General features: G+C 46.6%; 1 protein-coding gene across 4 annotated transcripts in view; it reads left to right on the top strand.

Annotated features, from left to right (window-relative positions):
- CHAF1A (chromatin assembly factor 1 subunit A) overlaps positions 1–24,274 on the top strand; it is a 28,597-nt gene extending 4,323 nt beyond the window's left edge. For 3 of the 4 annotated variants that reach the window (XM_088672975.1, XM_035120926.3, XM_060275372.2), the window contains exons 2-15: positions 263–313; positions 1,871–2,646; positions 8,631–8,687; positions 9,466–9,707; positions 9,815–9,875; positions 10,375–10,443; positions 11,397–11,623; positions 13,300–13,468; positions 14,326–14,406; positions 16,380–16,472; positions 18,367–18,616; positions 20,024–20,523; positions 22,441–22,531; positions 23,909–24,274. In XM_088672975.1, the coding sequence (XP_088529101.1) occupies positions 263–313; positions 1,871–2,646; positions 8,631–8,687; positions 9,466–9,707; positions 9,815–9,875; positions 10,375–10,443; positions 11,397–11,623; positions 13,300–13,468; positions 14,326–14,406; positions 16,380–16,472; positions 18,367–18,616; positions 20,024–20,523; positions 22,441–22,531; positions 23,909–23,994 (2,753 nt within the window). In that variant the 3' untranslated portion in view covers positions 23,995–24,274. The remainder of the gene's footprint in view (positions 1–262; positions 314–1,870; positions 2,647–8,630; positions 8,688–9,465; positions 9,708–9,814; positions 9,876–10,374; positions 10,444–11,396; positions 11,624–13,299; positions 13,469–14,325; positions 14,407–16,379; positions 16,473–18,366; positions 18,617–20,023; positions 20,524–22,440; positions 22,532–23,908) is intronic. The other variant, XM_088672976.1, reaches the window with a different exon arrangement.
- The last annotated feature ends 343 nt before the right edge of the window (positions 24,275–24,617 follow it).

The following is a 24,617-nucleotide window of genomic DNA, read 5'->3' as shown; positions in this document are numbered from 1 at the left end:
GAACATAGTCCCATTAATATCAGTGAGCCTGCTCTGAGTTGCATGTAATTTGTTGCAATCCTAGATGCCTAATAATTTGGAAAGCTTTCAGTTCATGCACATGTTTGATGTTTCCAATGAAATGTTGAATTATTCCTTGCGACACTACATTTTCCAATATATTAAGACTATTGTGTTTATAGACTGTTTTCGTAAACCTTTTCTGCAAATGCGTTCATCAAAAATGCAGTTTATAATTAAATTGATTGTCTTCCATTGACAGCTATGGAGTGTCGAGATAAATCAGCGGTTCCAGCCCGAAAACTGATACAAGGTAACCCGTTTCATGCAAAAAACCAAAACAAAACCCTGACTCATTTTCAGCCCAGGCTATTCTTTCTGCATGGCACAGACTTGCTAAACTCTTTTCCTTCAGGCTTGTAAGATTTCTTTATAATTAAGTGTGATACTATACATAAACCTTTGAACTCAGAATGCTACATTTACAGGAATGCAATATTGATTTAATTTGAGGGAAAGCAATGGTGTTTAGCTACAATCTTTGCAAAGTAGAAGTTATTCAGTGCCCTGTCGTACGTATATTTGTAGTATGCTGCTACTTGTTGTATTTGTAAATGGTTACGATTTTTGCAAGAGGAAATATTTTTCTGTCATCTCAGGACCATCTTGATATGTTGCCACCATATTTTCCCTGTTTAAAAGATGAGAGTTGCATTTTTATTCAGTTTTTGGCTGCTTGTTTTATTCCATCCTTCAGTTCAGGATGGTGTATATGGCTGTATTTGCTCTTATCCACACAGCAACTTTATGGGTTGGGATAGGCTGAAAGTCGCCCAGTGATCTATTTGTGATCTTTGGAACCTGGTTCTTCCCAGTCCTAACCTATCACCTGCATCTGCGATTGAGGAACTTGTGTCCCGCTGGGTATTCCTTTCATCCCTCACCATTGGCCTGGTTGTTGGGCTGATAGAAGCTGAGAGCCCAACAGCGTCTGAAGGGACACGTGGTGTAGTATCTTTGAACTACACCACGCTGTTGCATGTATGGAGCAGGCTTGTTCCCTGTGGCTCTACAGTCTACAGCATGAGTAGGCAAACTAAGGCCCAGGGGCCAGTTCTGGTCCAATCGCCTTCTAAATCCGGCTCGCGGATGGTCCGGGAATCAGTGTGCTTTTACATAAGTAGAATGTGTCCTTTGATTTAAAATGCACCTCTGAGTTATTTGTGGGGCCTGCCTGGTGTTTTTCCATGAGTAGAATGTGTGCTTTTATTTAAAATTCATCTCTGGGTTATTTGTGGGGCATAGGAATTTGTTCACACACACACACACCCCACAAGGTCTGAGGGACAGTGGACTGCTGGAAAAGTTTGCTGACCCCTGGTCTACAGGGGAGGGCTAGAGTTAAGGAATGAAAACTGCAACAACGTAGAATTTGGTTAAACATTAGGAGGAAATTATTATTCGTAGTATTAAACGTTTGTTGCTTGTTACCAAAGAGGTCTGCAGACAGTTTTGATTTAAAAACATAAACTTCCTAATGGTAAGTGATGTTTGATACAGGAATAGTCTGCCTTGGGAGATGTGGGCTGTTCTTCAGTGCAGCTATTTAAGCAGAGGTTCAGCATCTATCAGGGATGCTGTAATTGCATAGGAGGCTGTGCTAGGTTATCTCCAAGGCCTCTTCCTTCTCACCGTCCCCCTCCCCCTGCAAATTGGTGTTATTTAGTAAGCTTGGGTGCACAGGTCCAGCTTTCTAAAATATGTACTTTTATTGGGAAAAATACATATGTTAGATCACTTGCCTCCTTTTTATCTTGCCCAAAATTGTAAGCTACCATTCTTCAGCTGCTTCTTTTTTTTTCTGTTCCAGCACGATTGCCTTTCAAGCGTTTGAATCCCATACCAAAGGAGAAAGCTGATGGAAACCCAGGAGTCAAAAGAGGCAGGAACTCTCAAAATGTCTTTGATCAAAACACGCCATGTCCTGGTTTGTCACACCCGTTACCGGACAATGTGGAGAACAGCTGCCATGAGGAAACCGAGACACAATTTGTTCCAAAACTTATTAATGGCAAGGGCCCGTTAGATAACTTTGTGCAGAAAAGCACAAAAAATAGCACAGGTCAGTTGGCCTTCATAGACTTGACAGAGGATTCCAACCACAGACTGAGTGATACTGACACAGACCACTGCAAATCAAACAAAGTAGTGGCACCTGTAGAGAAAACTCACGAGGAAATGGAAGCCCAGTCTGGTCCACAAAAGCCTGTTTGTAATACCCATATGGATGTTCTGATAGCAACTTGCCCAGTTACACCAGATGAGGATGAATTATCAGATATGGTGTCGACCAAAACAGAAACCAATAGTACTACAGAGAGCAAACTCAATAATGTCATATTTGAAAGGAAAATGCCCGTCATTGTCCTGGAGGATATCATGACGGCCAGATCTCCCCAAGCTTCACCTTTGGAAAGGAGCCTGTCTTCTGAAAATGAGACAATTGAGTCTTGTCCTGGAGAGAGCAAGGATTATACAAATTCCTCGTTAAGTTCTGCCTCCCTTACCAGTTCACCTGAATCTCTGCGTGTACAAGGATGCAAGGACAATGTTAGTCCGATAGCTGCTTCAACACCTGTTGGAAAGGTATAGTATGTGTTGAGAGGGAAGCAATAAAGATGGTAAATATTCCTTAGCAAGATCTTCTCTTTCCCAGCTTCCTGCCTTATCCGCACGTTCATTTCTCAAGTGTCCTCTGCCCATTTAATTTACTCAAGCTTTGGTGCCTTTACAGTCCTTGTCTGTTGTATCTCCTACGTCAGACATGTCCAACAGGTCGACCGCGATTGACAGGTAGATCCCTGGGGGTTTCCTTGTAGATCATGGGACTGTGGTCGATCATGGGCAAGGAATGATTCTGCCCCCAGCGCTAGGTTTCTCTATTGGCGCGGCAGCAGCATTGAAAGCCGGGCACAGTGGAAAGCGAAAGTAATCTTTTCTTTAGTGCTGTGTGTGATTGCGAGTGTTGGAGTTTTGGCTGAGTGTTTCTCCCCCCCTCCCCCCAAGCTAAAAGATTCTGGTCAACCCTCCCGCAAAAGCTTAACAACACTTGGCAACCCCCTCCCCCCCAAAAGCTCAACAACTCTTGGCAATCCTCCCCCCCAAAACCGCACGCTTCTCCTCCCTCCAATGACAATTGGTAGATCACTGCGTGTTTTTTAAATATTGGGATTAGATCACAGTCTCTTGGGAGTTGGACACGCCTGTCCTACGTCTTTCCTTATCAGGTTCTCCCTTAGGATTTCAACTTCAAACACTGGTTTCCACATTGCACAGTGACTTCTAAAAGCTGTTACATACTTCTCCTTTTTTGTCAGTGGGGCTTGTTTGTTTGTTTGTTTGTTTGATACTTGCTTCCTTGGCAGTTAGAATCTTCTATGTATATTTTGCTCTAGGAGGCATAGGTTTGGTCAGAATCAAGTATATACACTTCCAGAGTTAACACTAAGTCCATCGCTGCCAGAGAGCCATGGACAGTTGTGCCCCAGGCTTTTTAGACTCTTAATCCCAGGGTCATGGGTTCAAGCCCCAGGTTGGGTAAAAGATTCCTGCATTCCTCCGTGGTCCCTTCCAGCTCTACAGTTCTATGATATTGTAAATTCGTGTCTACTAAGGACCTGACTTAGGGAGCAAGTGTGTGAATGCCCAGCTCACTACTAAGCATACAAAAGCAAGAAAGACATCGCACCAAAGCATGAAATACACCATGCTCTAAACTTTTCATTGCTATCTTCCTCTCCTTAAAAGTGAAACTTGTGGGCAGACTTCTTACTTTTGCCGCCAATTGTCAAATACAGTGGTACCTTGGTTTAAGAACAGCTTAGTTTATGAACAACTTGGATTAAGAACGCTGCAAACCCGGAAGTAGGTGTTTTGGTTTGTGAACTTTGCCTTGGAAGCAGAACATGTTGAGTGTGTTCCATTTGTAGATTGAGTCCCCCACTGCTATGGGAAAGCACGCCTCTGTTTAAGAACAGACTTCCGGAACGGATTAAGTTCGTAAACCAAGGTACCACTGTACTGTACAGTTGCTCCATGGGACTGGTAGCTGCCTAACCTTAGCTTAGCTTGAAGTTACTGTGTCCTTGATTCTGAACAAGAACATACAATGTTTCTGATATTGCATGGTGGTATAGTCTGATCAGAATCAGGGGGGTGGTCTGGTTAAAGAAGGTAAAAAATGGAGATGTCTCTCCCCACCCCAGCACACTTTTTAGAAAGGTACAACTTCAAATGATTAGGTAAAATTCACCTGCAGGCTTTCAGAACTAAAGATCACTAGAACAGGGAAAGATTTGGGTTTTAAATTGCTATCGGAATGTGGCTTAAATGATTGGTTGGTAGCATAGGTTGGAAATTAGAATCTGCTGGCTGAGATACAAAGTGGAAATCTAAGTCTTGATAGGAGTGGCATGTTCTAAATATATTTAACTCTCTACTGGATCTTCTTTTTGACTGGTTGGAATTTTGGCCACCACTTGTTATAGGCTGGAAATAGTCATCTGAGTGCCAACCCCTTCAAAAATAACTGTGTTGGTGTGACAGGAACGGTCTCCTCTCTCAGGCACAGTAGTAATGAAGTGGGATGGAGGGGGTGGTCTCCTATGCAAAGTAAGCTAAATTGCATTGGAAAAAGTTCAGCTTTTATTGGAAAACTTTCTGGCACCCAACAGAGTGATCTAATTTAGCAAGCTTACTTGTGCTTAATACTGTAAAGTTACACTAAAAACTTTGAAACTGTTAGCCATACTTAATGCTGCATTTGTGATTGGCATCCATTCATTGTTACTAAAGATCCTGTAAAATGGAAACATTGCTGCAGAAAAATGAAGCCCTGGGAAAAGTTTCACTCCCACATGAATGTTTGCTACAACATATATAGCGGGGAAGGGCCTTCAGCAGACTTCCAAGTATGTTTTAGCCTACCTTACCACACAGAGCATAAGGGACCCAGGTGGCACTGTGGGTTAAACCACAGAGTCTAGGGCTTGCTGATCAGAAGGTCAGCGGTTCGAATCCCTGCAACGGAGTGAGCTCCCGTTGCTCGGTCCCAGCTCCTGCCCACCTAGCAGTTCAAAAGCACGCCAAAAAGTGCAAGTAGATAAATAGGGACCGCTCCAGCAGGAAGGTAAACGGCGTTTCTGTGCGCTGCTCTGGTTCGCCAGAAGCAGCTTTGTCATGCTGGCCACATGACCCGGAAGCTGTCTGCGGACAAACGCTGGCTCCCTCGGCCCATAGAGCGAGATGAGCGCCACAACCCCAGAGTTGGACACAACTGGACCTGATGGTCAGGGGCCCCTTTACCTTTACAGTGGTGCCTCGCTTAACGAATGCCCTGCTTAATGAAATTTCCGCTTAACGAAAGGTTTTTTTCTAGCGGAGGTTGCCTCGCTAGACAAATTTGTTTTATGAAAAATTTGTCTAGCGAATCGCGGTTTCCCATAGGAATGCATTGAAATTCAATTAATGCGTTCCTATGGGCAAAAAAAATTTCAAAAAAATTTCAATGCATTCCTATGGGATTCGCTAGACAAATTTTTCGTTATAAGAAAAGACCCGTGGAACGAATTAAATTCGTCTAGCGAGGCACCACTGTACCTTTTTACCACACAGAGCAGTGGTGATGTTAAAGTTGGTTAATCTCCCATGTAGAGATGTAAAGGCCTGAAAAAAGAAACCAACCCAAGAAAAGTGAGGTGGGGGAGATATAGCAATTTAAATATAACTGAGTGGCTCCAGAATATTTTTTTTTTCGTATTGCTTAATTTCAGGTCAGGGAAGGATGGCGTTCCGGAAAAACGCTGGATAATGTTTAAACAGAAGAATCTGGTGCAAACTTTGATTCTGATCACCTCCTTTTATTGTTCTGGGGAAATACGTGTGGAGCGCAAGGTGTGCTGCTGCTGCTGCTGCTGCTGCTGCTGCTGCTGCTCGGATGGGGCACAGTTTCTTCCCAGGCCCTACTGAAATTTAATGGGATGCATTAAGGTTTTTGGGGGGGTGCCGGCATTTTGTATTGATGAAAGTGCTGCGGGTGCCAGCACAAAATGGCTTTTGTATGCAGCAAAAAAGAGGGGGGCTGTAGTGGTGGTCTATTCCAGTGAGTGCTGTCACAGAAGTCCTGATTCTAATATGTTGGGAGCTGGAGAGTTTTTAGCTGATATGCAGCCGTCTGACATTCCGTAACCATCCTATAAGGCTTGTCTGCTGATGTGGCCTTAACTGTTAAAGTCCACAATCCTTGCACATGCCTTTTCTTTCAGTGCCCCTCAGGAAAGGGCCATAACTCATTGGCAGAACATCTTGCTTTATGTGCAGAAGTCCCATGTTCAGTCCCTGGTGCCTCTGGGTAGGACTGGGAGATGTTCCCATGCAGAGTCGCTACCACTCAATATAGACAGTAATGAGCTGATTCGGTATAAACCAGCTTCCTGCCTTCCTTATAACTTGGGAGTATGATATAGTTGGATGCAACCCACTGTTTTATTTTTACTTCCAGACTCTTGTACTGCTATTTTCTCTAGGGCTGGCCGATATATCAATATATAGTCCAAAACTGGTTTGAAGTCCGTATTGTGATATCAGTTTCATAATATTTGACCTGGCAGTATAACGTGAATCGTGGTGTGTGTGCTATGCAAAAATCACAGTGTGGGAAAAAGCAGCCAATTCTTCTCTCGATTCCTGTTACTTCTGCCGGCTCAGCTCTCCCCTGCCTCACGCAGGGGGCAGCAAATCACAAGAGCAAGCATGGCAAAACTCACGATGCAGGGAAAGCTGTGAAGCCAGCCGATGCCTCTATATAGCTCCATCCTTATTTCAGACATCATGATATATCAGTATACAGTGGTACCTCGGTTTAAGAACAGCCCTGTTTACGAACTATTCGGTATACAAACTCCACAAAACCGGAAGTTGTGTTCCAGTTAGCAAACTTTACGAACGGAAGCTGAATGGTGGAAGGGCACCGGTGGCAGGAGGCCTCATTGGGGAAAGCGTGCCTCAGTTTAAGAACAGCTTTGGTTTAAGAACGGACTTCCGGAATGGATTAAGTTTGTAAACCGAGGTACCACTGTACTGCAAAGTTTAGCTAGTCATACATCACAATGTTGAAAACCAGATATCACCTGGCTCTACTAGAGAATAAGTTACTAACCCATAAAACTGTTGCTAGTTTACTTAAAGGGTAAAGGGACCCCTGACCAGTTGCAGGCGACTGGGGTTGCAGTGCTCATCTCGCTTTCCTGGCTGAGGGAGCCGGCATACAGCTTCTGGGTCTACTTACTCGCCCACAATAAGATGAGAACCTTGAAGCCCAAGGGGAAAGTAGGATGGGAGGAAAACGAAAATGCCGATGGTGGGTGGAAAGAACTACTGAAATATGTTGCATTTCTTTAGACCTGAACTTTGGAAGTGTAAAAACATGAAATATGTCTACGTTAGCAATTTGGTATATTTATAAAGTTTATCTGAAAGCAAAGCTTTTATCTTCTAAATCTTTAGAAATATACTGATTTGTGAAGTTTTTACATCAGTTGTATCCAACGTACAAAAGTAGCATGTTAAAACCATCTAGTGGTACAAGCAACTCTCCATTTAGTGCTCCTGGGTCAAAAGCCTGAAGACGTTCTGTGCAACATTTTGGAAACTGGTGTATCCAGTGTTAGCCATGGTTGGAGTACAATTGTACCTTGGAAGTTGAATGGAATCCGTTCCGGAAGTCAGTTTGACTTCCAAAACATTCAGAAACCAAAGCGCGGCTTCTCATTGGCTGTAACAAGTTCCTGCAGCCAATCGGAAGCCGCGCCGGATTTTCAACTTCCAAAAATCATTCGAAAACTAGAACATTCACTTCCAGTTTTAGATCGTTCGGGAGCCGAAACGTATGAGTTCCAAGGCGTTCAGCAAACAAGGTATGGCTATGCATTCCTAAATTAGCAATGACAATTTCAGTGGTTGTACTCTAGTCTTGACAAACATTGGATACTCCCTGGATATCTAACATCCAATAATCTAATCAAATGTTGTAGCAATGCTCAACTGTTGCTTTTTTCAGTCTTGGGCTAAGGATGCTTTATGCGCATGAGATATTAGCAGGCTTCATTAGCATGAAGAAACTCCTAAGATTTACAAAAGTACAAATTGGGGGAGGCGAACAACTTGGTGAAGACTGAAGATGCTCTTGAGGGTGGGAGAGTTATAACAGAGTTTTCCGAAAAAGTGCCTGGTAGGTATTCCGTACAGCTACCCTGAACTCCTTTGGCTGAAAAGTCAGGATATAAATTTTATAAATAAATACTGGGTGATTACATAGTGCAACATTTTATTGCAGGTTCTACACGTGAAACCTTTTTGAATTTTTTTAAATAAAAAAAATCCTGGTTTAGAGCTGCACCCTTCTTCCGGCACCCAAAGCTTCCCCAAGTTTTATTAAAGGTTGCTCAAGGAATTCAGATTTTTACATAAAAAGAAAACAAATCTGTTGACCGCTAGTCCCACAAGACTCTTCATTTTGGTTGCTTTAAAGGGGTGTAACTAACACATGCTCGTCTCTGTCCTCTCAATTCCAGGCACCGCAGAAAATTCACCGGAGTTCTGAGGAGAAGGAGAAACTAAAGCTGCAGAGGGTAAAGTGGTGTTTTCCCCCGTATTGACCTAGAAACCTTATTTGTTCACTTTTGGTATTGAGCGGAGAGCACATCCCTTTTCCAGTTTCCTGACCTCTGCTTTGCATGCTGAAGGTCCAACCCACCACTGGCATATGGATCCCGAAGGTTGCCCTCTGGCTGAAAAAGGTCCCCCACCCCAATTCAGATTGGCTTGCTGCTTTTTAAAGTTTTGTGCTGTGGGGCTTTTTGTTTTCTGTGCCCTGGTTTCAAGGGTTATCCTTTTCTCTCAAGAAGCAGGAACTTTAGCACGATTACAGAAAGGAGGTGCTGCTTTGTCTATTTATTTTGAAGCATTTTTACCCTGCCCTTCAGGCTTCCAGAGCAGCTTAGTTACCCGTAACATGGCAGCCCTGCCCTCAGGCTTAGACAAAAGGAAAGGGGATCAGGAAGGAGAAGGGGCAGGGGAAGCAAACTTTGGCACTACTGCTTGGTTGCAATGGTCAACGGGAATGGTAACAGCTCAGCGAGAGGAAGGGGTTAACGTTGTTAGTCCCTCAGCAGCACTGGTGGAGTCTGCCTGCTTCCCTTCTCTCCCTCTGTTCTGCCACCTGGTGCACTGTCTGCTGCCTGGTAGCAGTGGATGAAGGTGAGGAGCCTGATGGAACGAATGGAGCCTGATTGAGCAGCTTCTTGACACCTGTGATTAGGCAGTGCTTGACTTTTGTGGGGCGTTGGTGGAGAGTTGCCTAAAGAGCTCTTCTGATTGGGGTGTCTGTTGTCGTTTCTCACAACCCAGGATCAGGAACGTGCAGAGAAACTTCAAAAGCAGCAAGCTGAGCGGGAGGAGAAGGGGAGGCTGAAAGAGGAGGCAAAGGCCGCAAAGGAACGCGCCCGGGAGGAGGCGAAGAGGAAGAAGGAAGAAGAAAAAGAGTTGAAGGATAAGGAAAGGAGGGAGAAAAGGGAGAAAGATGAGAAAGAGAAGGCTGAAAAGCTGCGGGCGAAAGAGGAAAAACGGAAAGAGAAGCAGGAAGCTCTGGAGTAAGTTGTACTCTCTGGTGGGTTTTTTACATGTGGCTCATGCTTGAACATGTGTGAATGGTTGCTTGGTGTCCCGCCCCCCCTGAAATAAAGATTTTATTTTAAAGGGCAAAGCAAGAAGAGAAAAGGAAGAGAGAAGAGGAGAAGCGGTTGAAAGAGGAAGAAAAGGTAACTGGAGTTTTGTTTCGCTCAGCCTTCCAGTTGGACTCCAGTTCCCATCAGCCCCAGCCAGCATACAGTGGGACTGGTAGTCCACCATAATCTGGAGAGGAACTAGTTGGGGAAAGTCTGGTCTAGCTGAAGAGAAGCACACTCTGGCCTCTGCCATTGGCTGGATGCTGAGGACTTGGAGGAGGCTGCCTTCCTTGCTTCCCAGCAAAAACATCCTGGTGAGGGGAAGGCCAGCCTAGCCCATCCGTCGGGAAATCCTGGACTGCTTCTGCCAGTCAGTGTAGACAATACTGAGCCTGGTGGACTACAAGGGTCTGAGTCTGAGTCAGCCAGCTTCTTATGTTTTTATGAATTACGTTGTTATCAGTAGGTGGCTGGGGCCAGAATTCACAGTGGTATTTGTAATCATTCAGAGCGAGGGGGATGCTTTCGCAGAAATGCTTTTAAATAATTCAAATCATTTTGCATTTCATTTTATCCATATTTCCATTTCTAGCGTATCAAAGCAGAGAAGGCAGAGATCACCAGGTTCTTCCAAAAGCCCAAAACCCAGCCTGCTCCAAAGGTGAGTTTTGTTTTGCTGTTTGTCTGCCTTTGTCTGGCTCTCCTGCAGTGCCATTTAAATCCATGCAAGATTTCCAGGGCAATGGAAATTGCCTTCAAGCCCAAGGTGGCCAACACACTTCACATTTTAAACACTGTGTTGTACATGCACAAAAACCCCTGAGGTTTGTGTGTCTTTTTTATTTAAAATATGTTTACTCTGCCTTTCTATCAAATCAAAAGTAGAATACAAACACAAAACCCGGATTTTTAGATCTGTTGCTCTACCCACCCTCAAGGAATATGTCCCAAGTGTGCTACAAACAAATATGAAGTCCTGCAAGTAATTTTTTTTAATGCATAATTTAAAAACTCTTACCCAACACTCTGCCACCTCAAAGCCCATCACCAAAAGCCAGCCAAGAAAGATGTCTCCATGTGTTGATTCTAAAATAAGTGGGGGGGGAGCGTGGCTCCAGAAGAAGTGGGCTGCTTATACTGTTGGAGAAGCTACTGGGAGTACCTTCTCTGCTTACCATTTTGAGGGTTATTTTGGCCTGGGGGGATGGGGAACCTGTGGTTCTAAGGACATTGCTAAACTCAGCTCCCATCATCCTTCATTCTGGAAGAAGGCTACAGGTTCTCCAACCCTGCTTTAGCTAGTTGTGGAGATCAAAAAAAGGTCAGAAAGCGTAGCTTACTCATAGCTTGCAGCAGCCTGAAATGAATTTCAAGTGGCACCAGAAAGGGAGGGAATAGATGGTCGCAAAAAATTGGTACCTGGATTAAGAAGCAAATATCAGCCATCACATCAAAGTCGCCAGATATATCCAGTATCCACGTGTTTTTCAGGCTTTATTGGTCAAAATATGAATTATGCCCAGGAGAGAATAGGAAGCTGGTGCTGGTGGTGAGGTAGTCGGGGGTCGGTGGGAGACCAAGAGCTTGTGTATAACATTTTCCTCATGATTTCAGATTCTGGCTGGCTGGTGTGGCAGATTTGCTCCATTTGAGATCAAGGAGAACATGGTCCTCGCGCCGATCTGCCGAGTTGCGGTCGATCAGGACCTCATGGACCAGTTAGACTGGCTCCTGCAAGCTCAGAGCTACAGTGCTTCTTTTTTGGAAGAACTGAAAAGCAGAGATCCCTGTAAAACTGGACCCACCCTTGCCAGCAGCCCAAATGATGACGCTATCAACAGGTTAGTTTTCTTGGTATTGCGATGGTTAGTTAGGTTTATTTGTGCCAGCACTCTTCCGCATCATGAGTGACAATCATTGGCACATGACTTGCACCAAATGTTACCATATTGGAACGAATACTGTATTGTGGAGACCCCAAGCAAGGAGAAATGCTCTCAGTGATGGTGAATTAGGTTTTCTGTACAGAAGGATCATGGTTCAAACTCCAGAAACTCAAGGCAGGGCTGGGAAAGTCTGAAATCCTAGTGAGCTAGTCAGTCAGTGCAGACCAGAGCTTTCCAAACCATGTCGCGACATTAGGGCTAGGTGATATATATATCATATCAATATATTGTCCAAAGCAGGTTTGGAGTCCTTATTGTGACAACGGTTTCATAATTTTTAACCTGGCAATATATCTTGAATTATAGTGCATGGGTGTGTAATGCAAAAATCAAATTGTGGGGAAAACTGTGAAGCCTGCCAATGCTTCTCTCGTTTCCTGCACCCCCTGTTAACTCTGCCAGCTCTGCTCTCCCTTGCGTGCTGCAGGGGACAGTGAGTCACAAGGGCAGGCGCCAGCAAACAATCACAATCTGGGAAAGCCCTTGAAGCCAGCCAGTGCTTCTACATAGCTCCGTCCTTGTTTCAGACATAGTGATATATAGGTGCATCGCTGTGTCTAGCTGGTGATATATCATTTTGTTGAAAACCAGATATCTCCCAACCCTAATAGACCTTATGCAGAGCAAATCAGGTGTAGGGAACCTTTGGCCCCGAACTAGAGCTCCCATCTGCCCCAGATGATTGGGGAGGAGTGTTAGACTTGTAGGAGTCAGTTGGCCCATAACCTGATAGACTTGGGACTATTGTTGGTTGTTGATACTACGCCAACCTTTGACCAGTGTGATCAGCAGGGTGTGCACAGCTCCAGCAGAACATCAGAGTCTTCCTCTGTTTTCCAGTCATTTGTGATTCCCAGTAACTGGCATTCAGAGGCATACTGACTGATACCAGAGGCAATATGTAGCTGTCCAGACTAGCAGCTATTACCCTTGCCTGTGCTGAGAAGCACTGATTTTGAAGGCCACTTTACATATGAGCTCTTGATACAGAAAGAGAGTTCTTCCCGGTCTTCCCCCGGCACTCAAGTCCTAAACCTTGGCTTTCCCTGGCCGGCAAAATGCTGGAGCGAGTTTTGTGGAATTTCATTCTCTTTTGAGCTATGCTACTTGTAGAAGGCTGCCCATTGCTACTGCCTTAATCTGCAGCACTTCTTCTCAAACTCTCCTCGGCAGGGCACCTGGCATTCTGCAACGTCCCATGTTGGCTCATTCCCTCCCACCATGTCCCCCACCCCCGGCATCATCAGATAGAGGGAATTATTATGAGAGTTAGAAATCTGGAAGGGGAAAAAATAAGAATTCCACCCCCTGCATTTCTTTCATTTGGTTTAACTTGATTTAGTTTCCAGTAATGAAAGACCTTTAGTGGGGGGCAATATCCCCTTTTCTTGTTAGTCCAGTGTTGCCATCTTAGCATTGCTTCTATATAAAAAAATCCTTTTCAGTGGAAAGCAGGGATAAAGGAGTCTTACACATGGTCAGTCAACTTACACAGTGGTCTTTCTCTCACTGTCTTGGAACCCCGGTGGGCAGCATACCCATGACTGATTGCAGCATTTTCCTTTCAACAGCGACGTGGTCATTGTGGGCAGCAGCCAAGCAGGAGATGTGCCGGAAAGGAAGAAGTTCGGTAGGATGAAGCTCCTGCAGTTCTGTGAGAATCACCGCCCTGCCTACTGGGGCACGTGGAACAAGAAATCCTCAGCCATACGCCCAAGAAACCCTTGGTCAAAAGAGGAGGTCAGCATGTGATACTGCATCCACCTCTCGTTTCAGCTGAAGTAACTCAACCGCTTTTAGGCCATAAGGGGCTACAGCTAAGCAAAAAAGTCCAGGTTTAAATCGCCAATATATAATAAGGCTGTGGTTGCCACCATACCTGCAGCTATGGTGTATATATGAAATTGTATCCGATTATAATCTCTGGAATATCCAGTTTATTGGCTCTTGGGCTGGGAGAACAGCCTCTCTGCCTGAGACCATGGGCAAGGGCCACAGCTGAGCAGTGAGAGCACCTCTTCTGTATGCAGAGGGCTGTGCAATCCTCAGCACCTCCAGAATCATAGACTTGTAGGGCCGGAAGGGAGCCCAAGGGTCGCCATCTGCTCCAGCCCCCTGCAAAGGAGGACTTGCAGCTAAAGATTCCCTGATCCACAGAAAGTAGGACTGGGGAAATTCTGGAGAGCTGCTGCCAGGCAGTGCTGATGATACTGACATAGATGAATCCAATGGCCTGACGTGGTATAAGACAGCTTTCTGTGTGGTTTAGTGCAGTTTGGTGGCTTTTATTTTCTGTCTGCTTGGCAATCGGCTCCGTAAGTTCACTTGCACAGTGGAGCTGCAACTGAGGTTTCCTGCCCGGTGCTGCAGTGTGAAGGAAAATCACCCTCTCTGCTCTTTAAATTGTTCCCTGGCGAGCAAAGAGGAAGATTCCCTCACTCCCTGTCCTGTATTGCAGATCCCTCTCCTCCCAGCCCGGCAGAATCTTGCCTCTTGTTCCTTCTCCAAAATCCTCTGAACACCCTGCAATACTTCTCAAGGCAGAATGGTTTTTCAGTATTGCTCTTTTTTTGTTTCTTCTTTCCTTTCCTTTGCAGAAACTTCTGGACTACGAAGTGGAGAGTGACGAAGAATGGGAGGAGGAGGAGCCTGGGGAGTCTCTCTCTCACAGTGAAGGGGTAGGGACGAATGGCCACCTTCTGTCCACAAGTGGGAAGTTCCACATTCAGAGACTTCTTTGTCAAAGGAACCAGGGTGTAATAGGGACAAGTGGGATCACCTGCAGGAAAACGCTGCAGCGTGGGTTGCAACTGGCCATGCCTCCTTCTGGGACCAGCAGTCAATCCATGTTCTGTGGCCACACTGAGCATGCTCAGTCCTCATTGGACCGGCTTTTCGGGGGGGGGGAGGCTCATGATGTCAGAGAAGCAAGCCAATGCCTAGATCTTCCCTGCCAAAGTTCCAGCAGCGCTGAGGTTCTTTATAGAACCTTTATGCATGGAGGGATAAGTTGCAGTGTGACAGCAGCTTCCACTACTGGAGGCCCCACTTGTTTTTGTTTTAACTATATGTGCTTTTACCTTGTGAAGTGCCTTGATATCTTCTGATGAAGGGTGGCATATAAATTTTAATCAGCATCATCATCATATTAATAATAATTGCAGTGATACCTTTCTGAACAAGGACATAGCTGCAGATGCATGCAAGCAATTTCCCTTTCTCCCAAGTTTGTTTGTTTTTATGATGTATTTGAAAACATTTATATATCATTTTACAAACCTCTGAAGTGGAGTTGCAGCTGACTTGATGCTACTGACCTTTCAGTGAGTCTTCAAAGGAGATATGTTTAGAGTAGGGCATGTTTTAGGGGTAAAGCTTTTGAATATATTTAGCTGTCTTTAAATACGTCCATAGTGTCATGCCTTGTTTTTGTTGACAGTTTGTGCTGAGGTTAAGGCTGTGGATTAGGGGCCAGCCAGTGTGGTGCCCTGCCAATGGGCTTGAGGTTACTGGACATCAGCTCCCATCATCCCCAGCCAGCACGGACCAATGGTTGGGCATGTTGGGTGTTGTTGTCCAGACAGGGTTCAACACGCATGAATCAAATCCTCATTCAGCTGCATCAAGCTCAGTGGGTGACTTTGGTGTCCTTAGCCTAATCCTACCTCCTAGGATTGTTGTAAGGATAAACTAGAGAGGGGGAGAAGCATGTATGCCACCTTGGAGGAGAGGTGGGATGTAAATTGAGTAAATGAACACCTGGAGGTTGGCTTACCTGGCCCATACTGCAGCTTTTACACTGGCTGATTTTTGTCATGTGTTAAATGCATTCTTTGTCCTGTTATGTGGCTACACTCATTCACGAGAAAGGCTTTGGTCACGAACCCAAAGGAAAAATCAGTACGCACTGCTTTGAGGGATACCTTTGGGAGAAGAAAAGGTTAAAGAATAAACCTTACACAAATCCAGAGCGGAGTCCCTAAGGCAGTTGGATGGTGCCTTGTATGCCTCCTTCTGGCAACTCCTGCCAACAAGCTAGTGCCAAATGTCTTGCTTTGCTTTCCATTGGACCACATCAGCAAGGCTGAGGGGGGGGGGTCTTGTCGTCTGGGCATCCCAGGACCTCCGAACATACTGCCCAGGCTTGCAACATGGAGATACTCTAGCTTGCCTTGTTTGTGTGTATAGCTATTCCGTTGTGGCAGAAGCAGCCTAGGCCACATGACCCAGAAAGCTGTCTGTGGACAAATGCCGGCTCCCTTGGCCTGAAAGCAAGATGAGCGCCGCAACTCCATAGTAACCTTTGACTGGACTTTACCGCCCATGGGTCCTTTACCTTTTTTTAGCTATATAGGTATATATATCCCATCTGATATGACAATACTGTTTATTAAAAGTTTCCAGAGGGATGGCTGTGTTGCCCTATTGCACTGAAATTACTCCTGTGGCACCTTAAAGCCTAACAAGTTTCATAATGTGCTGGAGCTTGAATGCCAGTCCATCAAAAGTTTACACCGTAATAAATTTGTTTCACCTTTAATATGATACAAGAGTCTTTTGCTGCTGTTTGCTCTAGAAAGAGGTTGACACCACGCCGTTTAAAACGTGCCCCTTTCCAGGTTTTCTTGACGTCTACTTTTAAATCTTTCAGGATGATGACGATGAGGGGGGAGAGGAAGAAGACGATGACGACGGCTTCTTTGTGCCCCATGGGTACCTCTCAGAGGATGAAGGTGTTACTGAAGTAAGCCACAGAATTCCAGAGCACCTTACGACAAGACTGAACTGCCTAGGGAATAAATTTGCAAACAGTTACTTGTGTAGGGTAACTTGATCTACCCAGCTTGGCAGTGATGCAACCGTCCCTGCGGCACCAATAACTTGCCAGTTATAATCTGTACAAAAATCTCTGGTTATAAGTTTTAGAATTCAAAGCACTGGTCTCGTATTGGCTAGCTAAGCTGGGAGGTAGGCGGGATATACAGCCAGGGGGGCACATTCCCTATTGACCAACCCTCTGAGTGCTGCATACCATTGGTGGGCATGTCCGAAGTGGGTGTGGCTACTCCTCACACCCATGCCTTCTTCCCTCCAAGCAGTGAGGGGAGGGACATGGTGGGAATGCGTTGTTTTAAACTCCCCTTCCCAGTGACGCTTGCCACCTGCAGATTTAGGGTTGGTCTGTACTTCAGTGTTTGTGGGAGCAAGGTTATTGGTTTGCATCTCTCCCTTTTTTGTTCCTGATTTTATCATGTATTTTGCACTTTTATATTGAGTATTTTTGTGTTGTGTATTGCCCTGAGACCTGTGGGTGAAGCTGCGTGTCCATGCTGGGTATAGAGGAGGAAGTTACCTATCCTCTCTGTCCAGAATGGAAACGCGGGCCAGGTTAGTAAAATGCATTTGCATGCTAGTGTCATGGACTGGCTGGATATGGAGGAGTGTGGGGAGGCATCAGCTGGGGGGGGGGAACCAGTAGAAGAAGGCCTCAGAGCCAGGGGAGTGGTGGTGGGGGGATGACGAATGGTCACAGGGAGAAGACTGGGAGAGGAGGAGGTGTGGGAAGCTGAAGAGATAACAGGGTTTAGTGAGCCAGCAAGAGGCTGTGGCAGAGAATGGTTCGGACTCTGAGGCTAGAGAGGAGGTTGGACAAGAGGCAGAGTTGAGACAGGCTGCTGAAGAAGGCAGGGCGTCTCCGCCTCCTGCTGTGATCAGCTCCTCTTCCCCCTGGTCTTGCAGAATATGCAGAGAAATGAAGAGAGCGGGGCAAGGAGAGGTGGAGCCTTAGGCCGCTGGGGAAGGAACGAGGCGAGGAGCCTTAAGAGAGCGGTGGAAAGGACGTTCAGTCCTCACAGCTGCCTCATTGGGGCATGACCTCCTGGGAAGAGATGCTGGGATCACTAGGCCTACGCTAACTTCAATGACGCCGTGGGTTTTTAAATTTCTAGCCTATGCCTGACTGTGATTCCTGACAGCCAAGAATGTTCGTAGCCTTATTTCCAAGACTACTTTAGAAATACAGTCGTACCTCGGAAGTCGAACGGAATTCGTTCCAAAAGTCCGTTCGACCTCCAAAACATTCGGAAACCAAGGCGCAGCTTCTGATTGGCTGCAGGAAGCTCCTGCAGCCAATCAGAACCCACAGAACCTGCATCGGAAGTTTGGCTTCCAAGAATAGTTTGCAAACTGGAACAGTCACTTCCGGGTTTGTGGCGTTCGGGAGACAAAACGTTCGAGAACTAAGCTGTTCAAAAATTAAAGTACGACTGTAATAGAAAAGAACTTCACAGGGGCGGGGGGGGGGGGGAATGGCACCTAGACATTCTATCGTGGCAACTGTAACCTAGGTTTAATGTGCTATTTGGTGATTAGATTATATAGCTGCGTTTCTAACCCTGGCACTGATACAAATGCGTCAGATGTTCGGGTTCCAAAGAATGTTAGCAAACTGCAACACTCACTTCCGGGTTTGCGGTGTTCGGGAGCCAAAACGTTTGACTCGCAAGGCGTTCAACTTCCGAGGTACGACTGTACTTCAATAGTAGAATGACCAAATCTTTCTCTTTAGTTCTGCAAACACCCAACCTTTTGAGCCGTCGTTCTTCTTCATCAGAGTAATGCTTTTCTTCCCCTTCCAGGAATGTGACCCCGAGAATTACAAAGCTCGCCAGAAGCTGAAAGCGAAGGAGTGGGATGAGCTGATCACCAAGGGGAAGAGATTCCGCATCCTTCAGCCTGTGAAGATCGGCTGCATTTGGGAAGGCGAGGAAAACAGTGACGCAGATCTGAGGCCCCTGCAACAGTTCACAGTTTCTATCTTGGACTCAACGATTGCCGATGAAGATCCGTTAGAAAAAAGCAGCAAAAAGAAAACGAAAGACCAGCAAAGTAAGCCGGGGGCAGGAAGAGTAAAGTCTCTTCCACAGAGCAAGGGTGGCTTTGGCTAAAGGTGCAGCATGCCCATAATCGCAGGCAGAGGAGACGATGCTGTAAGGAAAGGTTTATGGCAGGGGTGGCCAACACCCAAGAGACTGCGATCCACTCATGGAGTTAAAGACTGGGGGTTAAGGTCAAAGTTGTTGAGCTTTTTTCAGGGGACCCAAACTTGTTGAGCTTCTTTGGGGGGAGCCAGTGATCTACCACAAACGTCCAGTGATCTACGCCGATAGACTCAGGTGTTAAGTGAAAAGTAGGCCTTTATTAATACAAATATGCATACATGATGTCAGCCTCCTAAAAAGCCATAGGGAGGCTGCACATTGATGCTATCAGCCATTTGCGGGCACAAACCACAGAGAGGGGGTTGGGAGAGAGATTGGACGAATCAGTTTTCCCTTTGTCTCCCTTTTGCTGGTTGGCAGGAAACCGTGGGGAGAGAGATAGCAGATTAGAAATGTTCCCGTAGGAAATAACGGAATTTCTGGGCTTGTTACGCGAACCCTGGCCTAACAAAGGGTTTTATGGGGACACGTCCCAGTACGTTTCCGAGCACAATTCAAAAGTCTTTGGTGCTGACCTTTAAAGTCCTAAAGTTGGCAATCTAAGGCCCATGGGCCGGAAGCGGCCCAGGGAGGCCATTTAACCGGGAGCCACCCCCGAACCGAGCCGCCCGCTTGGCAAGTTCCCGCGCACTGCACTAAACCAGCGCAGTGCGGGGACTCTCTTCCACGGCTCCAGAAATCGCTTCTGCGCAGGTGCTATTTTCAGCGTCTGGGCATGCGCAGAAGTGATTTCCAGCGTTGCAGACATGCGCAGGCGCGATTTCCGGTGTCGTGCTGCACTGGTCCAGACCACGGAGGATCTTCGCGGGAGTGATCTGGCCCATGCCCGGTAAGCCTTTCTGACCCCTGCCCTAAATGGCCTCGGCCCAGTATACCTGAAGGAGTGCCTCCACCCCCATTGTTCAGCACGGACACTGAGGTCCAGCGCCGAGGGTCTTCTGGCAGTTCCCTCACTGCGAGATGTGAAGTTACAGGGAACCAGGCAGAGGGCCTGCCTTGTCGGCTGTGGCGCCCGCCCTGTGGAACGCCCTTCCATCAGATGTCAAGGAAATAAATAACTATCTTACTTTTAGAAGACACCTGAAGACAACCAGATTTTTTTTGGGGGGGGGGGGGTAATAAATATTATTACTATTATTATTATTTATTAGGAATGCAGGTTCTGCTTTTTTGGAAAGGGGAGGGGGCTGGCCTGAAGTTGACAACTGGATAATCTCTTGATGACTTGGCTGTTATGCTGCACCTTTATGAAACAACATCCTAATAATCTGTTCTTCTTTTCGCCATGCTCCAGTCTTGGGACAGCTGCTTCCTCTGCTTCACGGGAACGTTAATGGAAGCAAGGTCATCATCCAAGAGTTCCAGGAGTGCTGCCGCATGGGGGTTCTGCAGGGCAACAACAACTCCATCTCTGCTTTGGAGAGCGGGGATGCCAGCCCCACAAGCCCCAACACTTCCTGGGCCCAGGCCCCTGCCCACGATGGCTCCGCCATCCCTTCCAAAGCCAGGCTAAAACGAATCATCTCCGAGAACTCCGTATACGAGAAGAGGCCCGACCACCGGATGTGTTGGTACGTGCACCCCGAGGTGCTGAAGAGCTACGCCCAAGAGAATTTGCCCGTCCCCTGCCAGTGGAATTACATCACCCAAGTGTCCTCGGTGGGTAAGGAGGACGCCAGCAGCAGTTTGCCAGGAGGGGCAGCGATACAGACCACCCCGGTCTCTGTGAAACGGAAGTCGACAGGAAGCATGTCCATCACCAAGTTCATGAAGAGGGCTCTCGGCGCTGAACAGGTGAGGTTCCTTTCAGGAACTCTGTTTTCTGCCTAGGCTAGTACTGCCATGCTCCCCAGGCCCTTAGCAACCTGCTGCAGAAGGCCCTTAATTTGAAGCATGGTGTCGTTGAATTCTGTGAATTCTGCCTCTTTCATGTGTTCTTGTGGCATTAAGCTATCTTTAATGTAAGCCGCTTTGCGTCACTCTGCGAGAAAAGCGACTGACAAATTTTAACAGCAGCTCTGGGGTGGGGAGCCTTTCCCCAGCAAGGTCTGGAGGATGAGAGCTCTAGGACTGGGTGCTACCCGGTTTTCAACATCATGATATATCTGGCAGCTAAATATCGCGATATGCTGATATATCTCGATGCCTGGAATGTATCTCGGAGGCTTTTTCCTCCCCACCTTAGGGGAGGAAGGGGCAGATGAGATACATCGCGCAGCACTAAAGCTGAGCAAGCCCCCATGCCACTCTGGCTAGTGTGAGGCGGAGGGGGGGGGAGGGTTCCTCAAAGGCGCAGGCAGAGGCTGGAACCACCTCAGGCTCCATCTGCCTGCCTGCACCTTTGCAGGCAATTTGAGCTGGGAATACACCCCGACTCCCCGCCCACTGCGTGATATATCGCCAGCTCAGAATGTCTGAAACCGGTATCACGATCTGAACGCCATACCAGTTTCAGACAATTTACCAACATTATCACCCAGCTCCCATCATCTCTGACCACTGATCATACTCACTGGGGCTGATAAGGGATCCTGGAGCATAACACTATATGGAGGGAGGGGTTCCCCAGCCCTGGTCGAGCTAGTGTGGCACATAGCTGCCAAGTTTTCCCTTTTCTCACGAGGAAGCCTATTCAGCATAATGGAATTTCCCTTAAAAAAAGGGAGAACTTGGCAGCTATGGTGTGGCATAGGTTCGAATCCTCCCTCAATGAGCCACGAGGTTCATTGGATCAGTCCCTGCCAGCCAGGGACTATGGTCCATTTAGGCCAGTATCGTCTGCACTGGCTTGGAAGTGGCTCTCCAAGGCCCAGGTATGGTCTTTCCTATCACCTGCTACCCGATTCTTTTTTAACGGGAGCTGAATCTGCATGCAGAGTGTATTCTGCCACTGAGTTATGGTCCTGCCCCTCAATTCCCTTGCCTTTCTGGAAGGAGACAGGCTTCTTTGTCCACAAGCCCCACATAAGGAATAAGGAACCTGTGATCCTCCAGAAGCTGTTGGATTCCAACTCCAGTGATCAGAGAAGACAAGAACACAGAGCCCATCATCACCTGGGCCCACATCCCTCTTCGGTGTGAAGATTTCCCTTTCTTCTCCTCTGTTCTTTCCTCCTCCTAGCCATTCTGCCTCCAGGCTTAATCTTTTTAGGATTCTTTCTCCGTGTTTGCAGTCATGGGATTATTTATCACATGACAGTGTATGTTTTCACTCCACAGTGTGGGAAGTGACGGAGACAGGATGTTTTGGTATTACTGTGTTCCGTGAAGTGGGATTATTGTCCTTTGTTCTTTCTCTCTTTGCTATCTGATGAGAAAGAGGAAGGAGCTAAGTCAGAATGCTCCGAGTGTATTATATGTAAATAAATGTAGGTTAGCCAAAATGCTGTGCTACTGAGTTCTGTTACGCAAACTGCAAATACTCTGCGGTGTGCCGATGCTTCTTGGTATCAGTCGCTGTGATGTTCGGACTGAAGAAAGCTTTTGAAGCTCCCGAGCAACAGACCAGGAGGGAGAGAACTTGCCAGTCTGACATGTTTCTCTGCCAGGGTCCTACACGAGTGTAGGACGATCCTAACAAATCTTGCCACTCTTTTGGGTCATAGTTTTTTCATTTTAGATTTCATTTAGTGGGTGGCATAATTCACCTGCCTAATAGTTGCTGATGTCTGAAGACACCTTCCTTCCCCGCCCCCTTCTCTTTGTTCCAAGACTGAAACCACAGAGATGGATGGATTTCAGGCTGACACAGAGGAAGAGGATGACGACGAATGCATGATTGTGGACATGCAGCAAAGCAAAGGTGAGGCACCTGGTTCAGGTAACTGGCCACCCACGCACAGGTACACCCTCCCACCTCCACAAGCTGCCTATTGTCTTTGCGCGTTTTTTTCCAAAGGCTGCTTAAGAAGCCTGCTTTAAAAGATTGTAGCCCTTGTCATGACAGGACTCAGAAAACACAGTGGCAGAGAATTAAAGGACTGGAAAAATAAGCACACTGCTGTTTCCCAATACATCTCTCACACAGGTCAACCCACAGAGGTGAGAGGATGACCAGAGCCATCTGTGGAAAAATCTTTCCCAAATGACTGGGGGTCTGGGGGACAACAAGCACTCTGAATTAACTGCTGTTCCTGTGAACAAGCGGCCTCACATTCAGTAGACTTGGGTTTAATTTCCACCCTGCTTTCTGTTCCAGGTGGATCACTTAATGCAAGATTGTGTAAAATAATAATAAAATGCAGTATGTTTGTTGCTGCTTCTCGCTCTTCTGACACCCATAGCATCATTGTGGGGTGGAATTCCTCCCCATCTCCCCAGCCCATTCCCACCCTTCACTTTGCTAGCAATAAGGTAGTCAGTTTCTTGGCCTTATGCTCCTTAGGGCCACTCAGGGGTAGAGTGAGAAGAGCCTGCGGCAATAGCTGTTGTGCCTCAATTTTTTGTATAGTGCCTGTGTTTAACTAGGCACTGGCTCTGTTTCCATGTCAGTCTTGAGCAGGGGTAGGCAATTTAAGGCCCGTGGGCTGGATGCAGCCCAATCACCTAAATCCTGCCCGCGGACGGTCTGGGAACCAGCGTGTTTTTACATGAGTAGAATGTGTCCTTTTATTTAAAATGCATCTCTGGGTTATTTGTGGGGCATACGAATTCGTTCATTCCCCCCCCCCCAAAATATATATATATAGTCCGTCTCCACACAAGGTCTTAGGGACAGTGGACTGGCCCACGGCTGAAAAAGGTTGCTGACCCCTGGTCTTGAGTTCAATAAACCATGGCTTGTTGGATCTAGAATAAGAATTGGGCACACCCACCCACCCCTGCTTTAATGCAAAAACTTTGGGGGATGTTACATCATGGACGTCGCTTCCAACTCTACGATTCTATAATAGGTGGGGGGGGGGAGTTGATCACTTTTCTGAACACAGAAGACAGTGAAAAACCCTTCCTGGTGCACCCACAACTCTACAGAGGAGCAGCTGCTCATTCTGTATCTTGGTATTAGCCAAACCTCAGCTGGGAACAATTCAGCCAAGGGGGGCTGGCCTGCTAGGGAAAAGATCTGGGAGCTGTAACAGGTTAGCTCCAAAGGAAACTCCACATCAGGAGGATTCCCTGCTGCATGTGGAAATGCAGACCCACCTTTTCTATTTTTGAGGGAAATGTTGTGTCTTCACAGCACCTGCGTTGGAGACCCCGGAAATCGCATCAGAGGGAGAGCGAGCTGCTTCAGTCGTTGCTGTCGACTCCTCTAATGCCGTTTGATATACACAGTCCCCACCCATTTACTGCTCTGTATGTATGTAGAATTCCTTAGAATGTTTTTTTAAAAACGCTTCTGTATCTTTTTTTTTATAAGATACTTGAACATACTCTGTATTCCTTGTAAAGAGAAGACAGCACTTTGTTCTGCTTCAGATCAGTGGAAGCACAAGACGTACTTTTTAGAGGTTTAGTTGGGAGGGGGGGGCAGGGTTAGATGAAAATACACTTATACTCTCTCTAATAAAAGCATTATTGACCTTTTCAGTGGGCCCTATACGAATTGGGATACCTGTCGCATTTTGTCTAGGGGAGGAGAGGGGTTTAAAAGTATGCCAAGAACGCATCTGATGCCTCAAATCCAGTGAAATGCTCATCCCTTCTGTTCCTTTCACATCCACTCTGGTAGCTGTGGCTGCCGGCAGCTAGAGGAGGAAACCCAGGGCCAGAAGTGACCAAGCCGCCACTTTAGTCTGCACAGGGATGTTTGCTTTAAAATACGTCTCCTTTAGGAACATGGAAGCTGCCTCTTGACCATGTAGTCCTGCATTGTCTACCTTAACTGGCAGCAGCTCAGCGTTTCAGGCGGTGTATGTGTGTCTTGCGTCTTTCCCATCCGATGCTCT

The sequence above is a fragment of the Zootoca vivipara genome, chromosome 6 (assembly GCF_965207765.1).
Source record: "Zootoca vivipara chromosome 6, rZooViv2.hap1.1, whole genome shotgun sequence".
Taxonomy (NCBI): domain Eukaryota; kingdom Metazoa; phylum Chordata; class Lepidosauria; order Squamata; family Lacertidae; genus Zootoca; species Zootoca vivipara.
The sequence above is the reverse complement of the archived record's forward strand: the minus strand, read 5'-3'. Positions and strand labels throughout refer to the sequence as shown.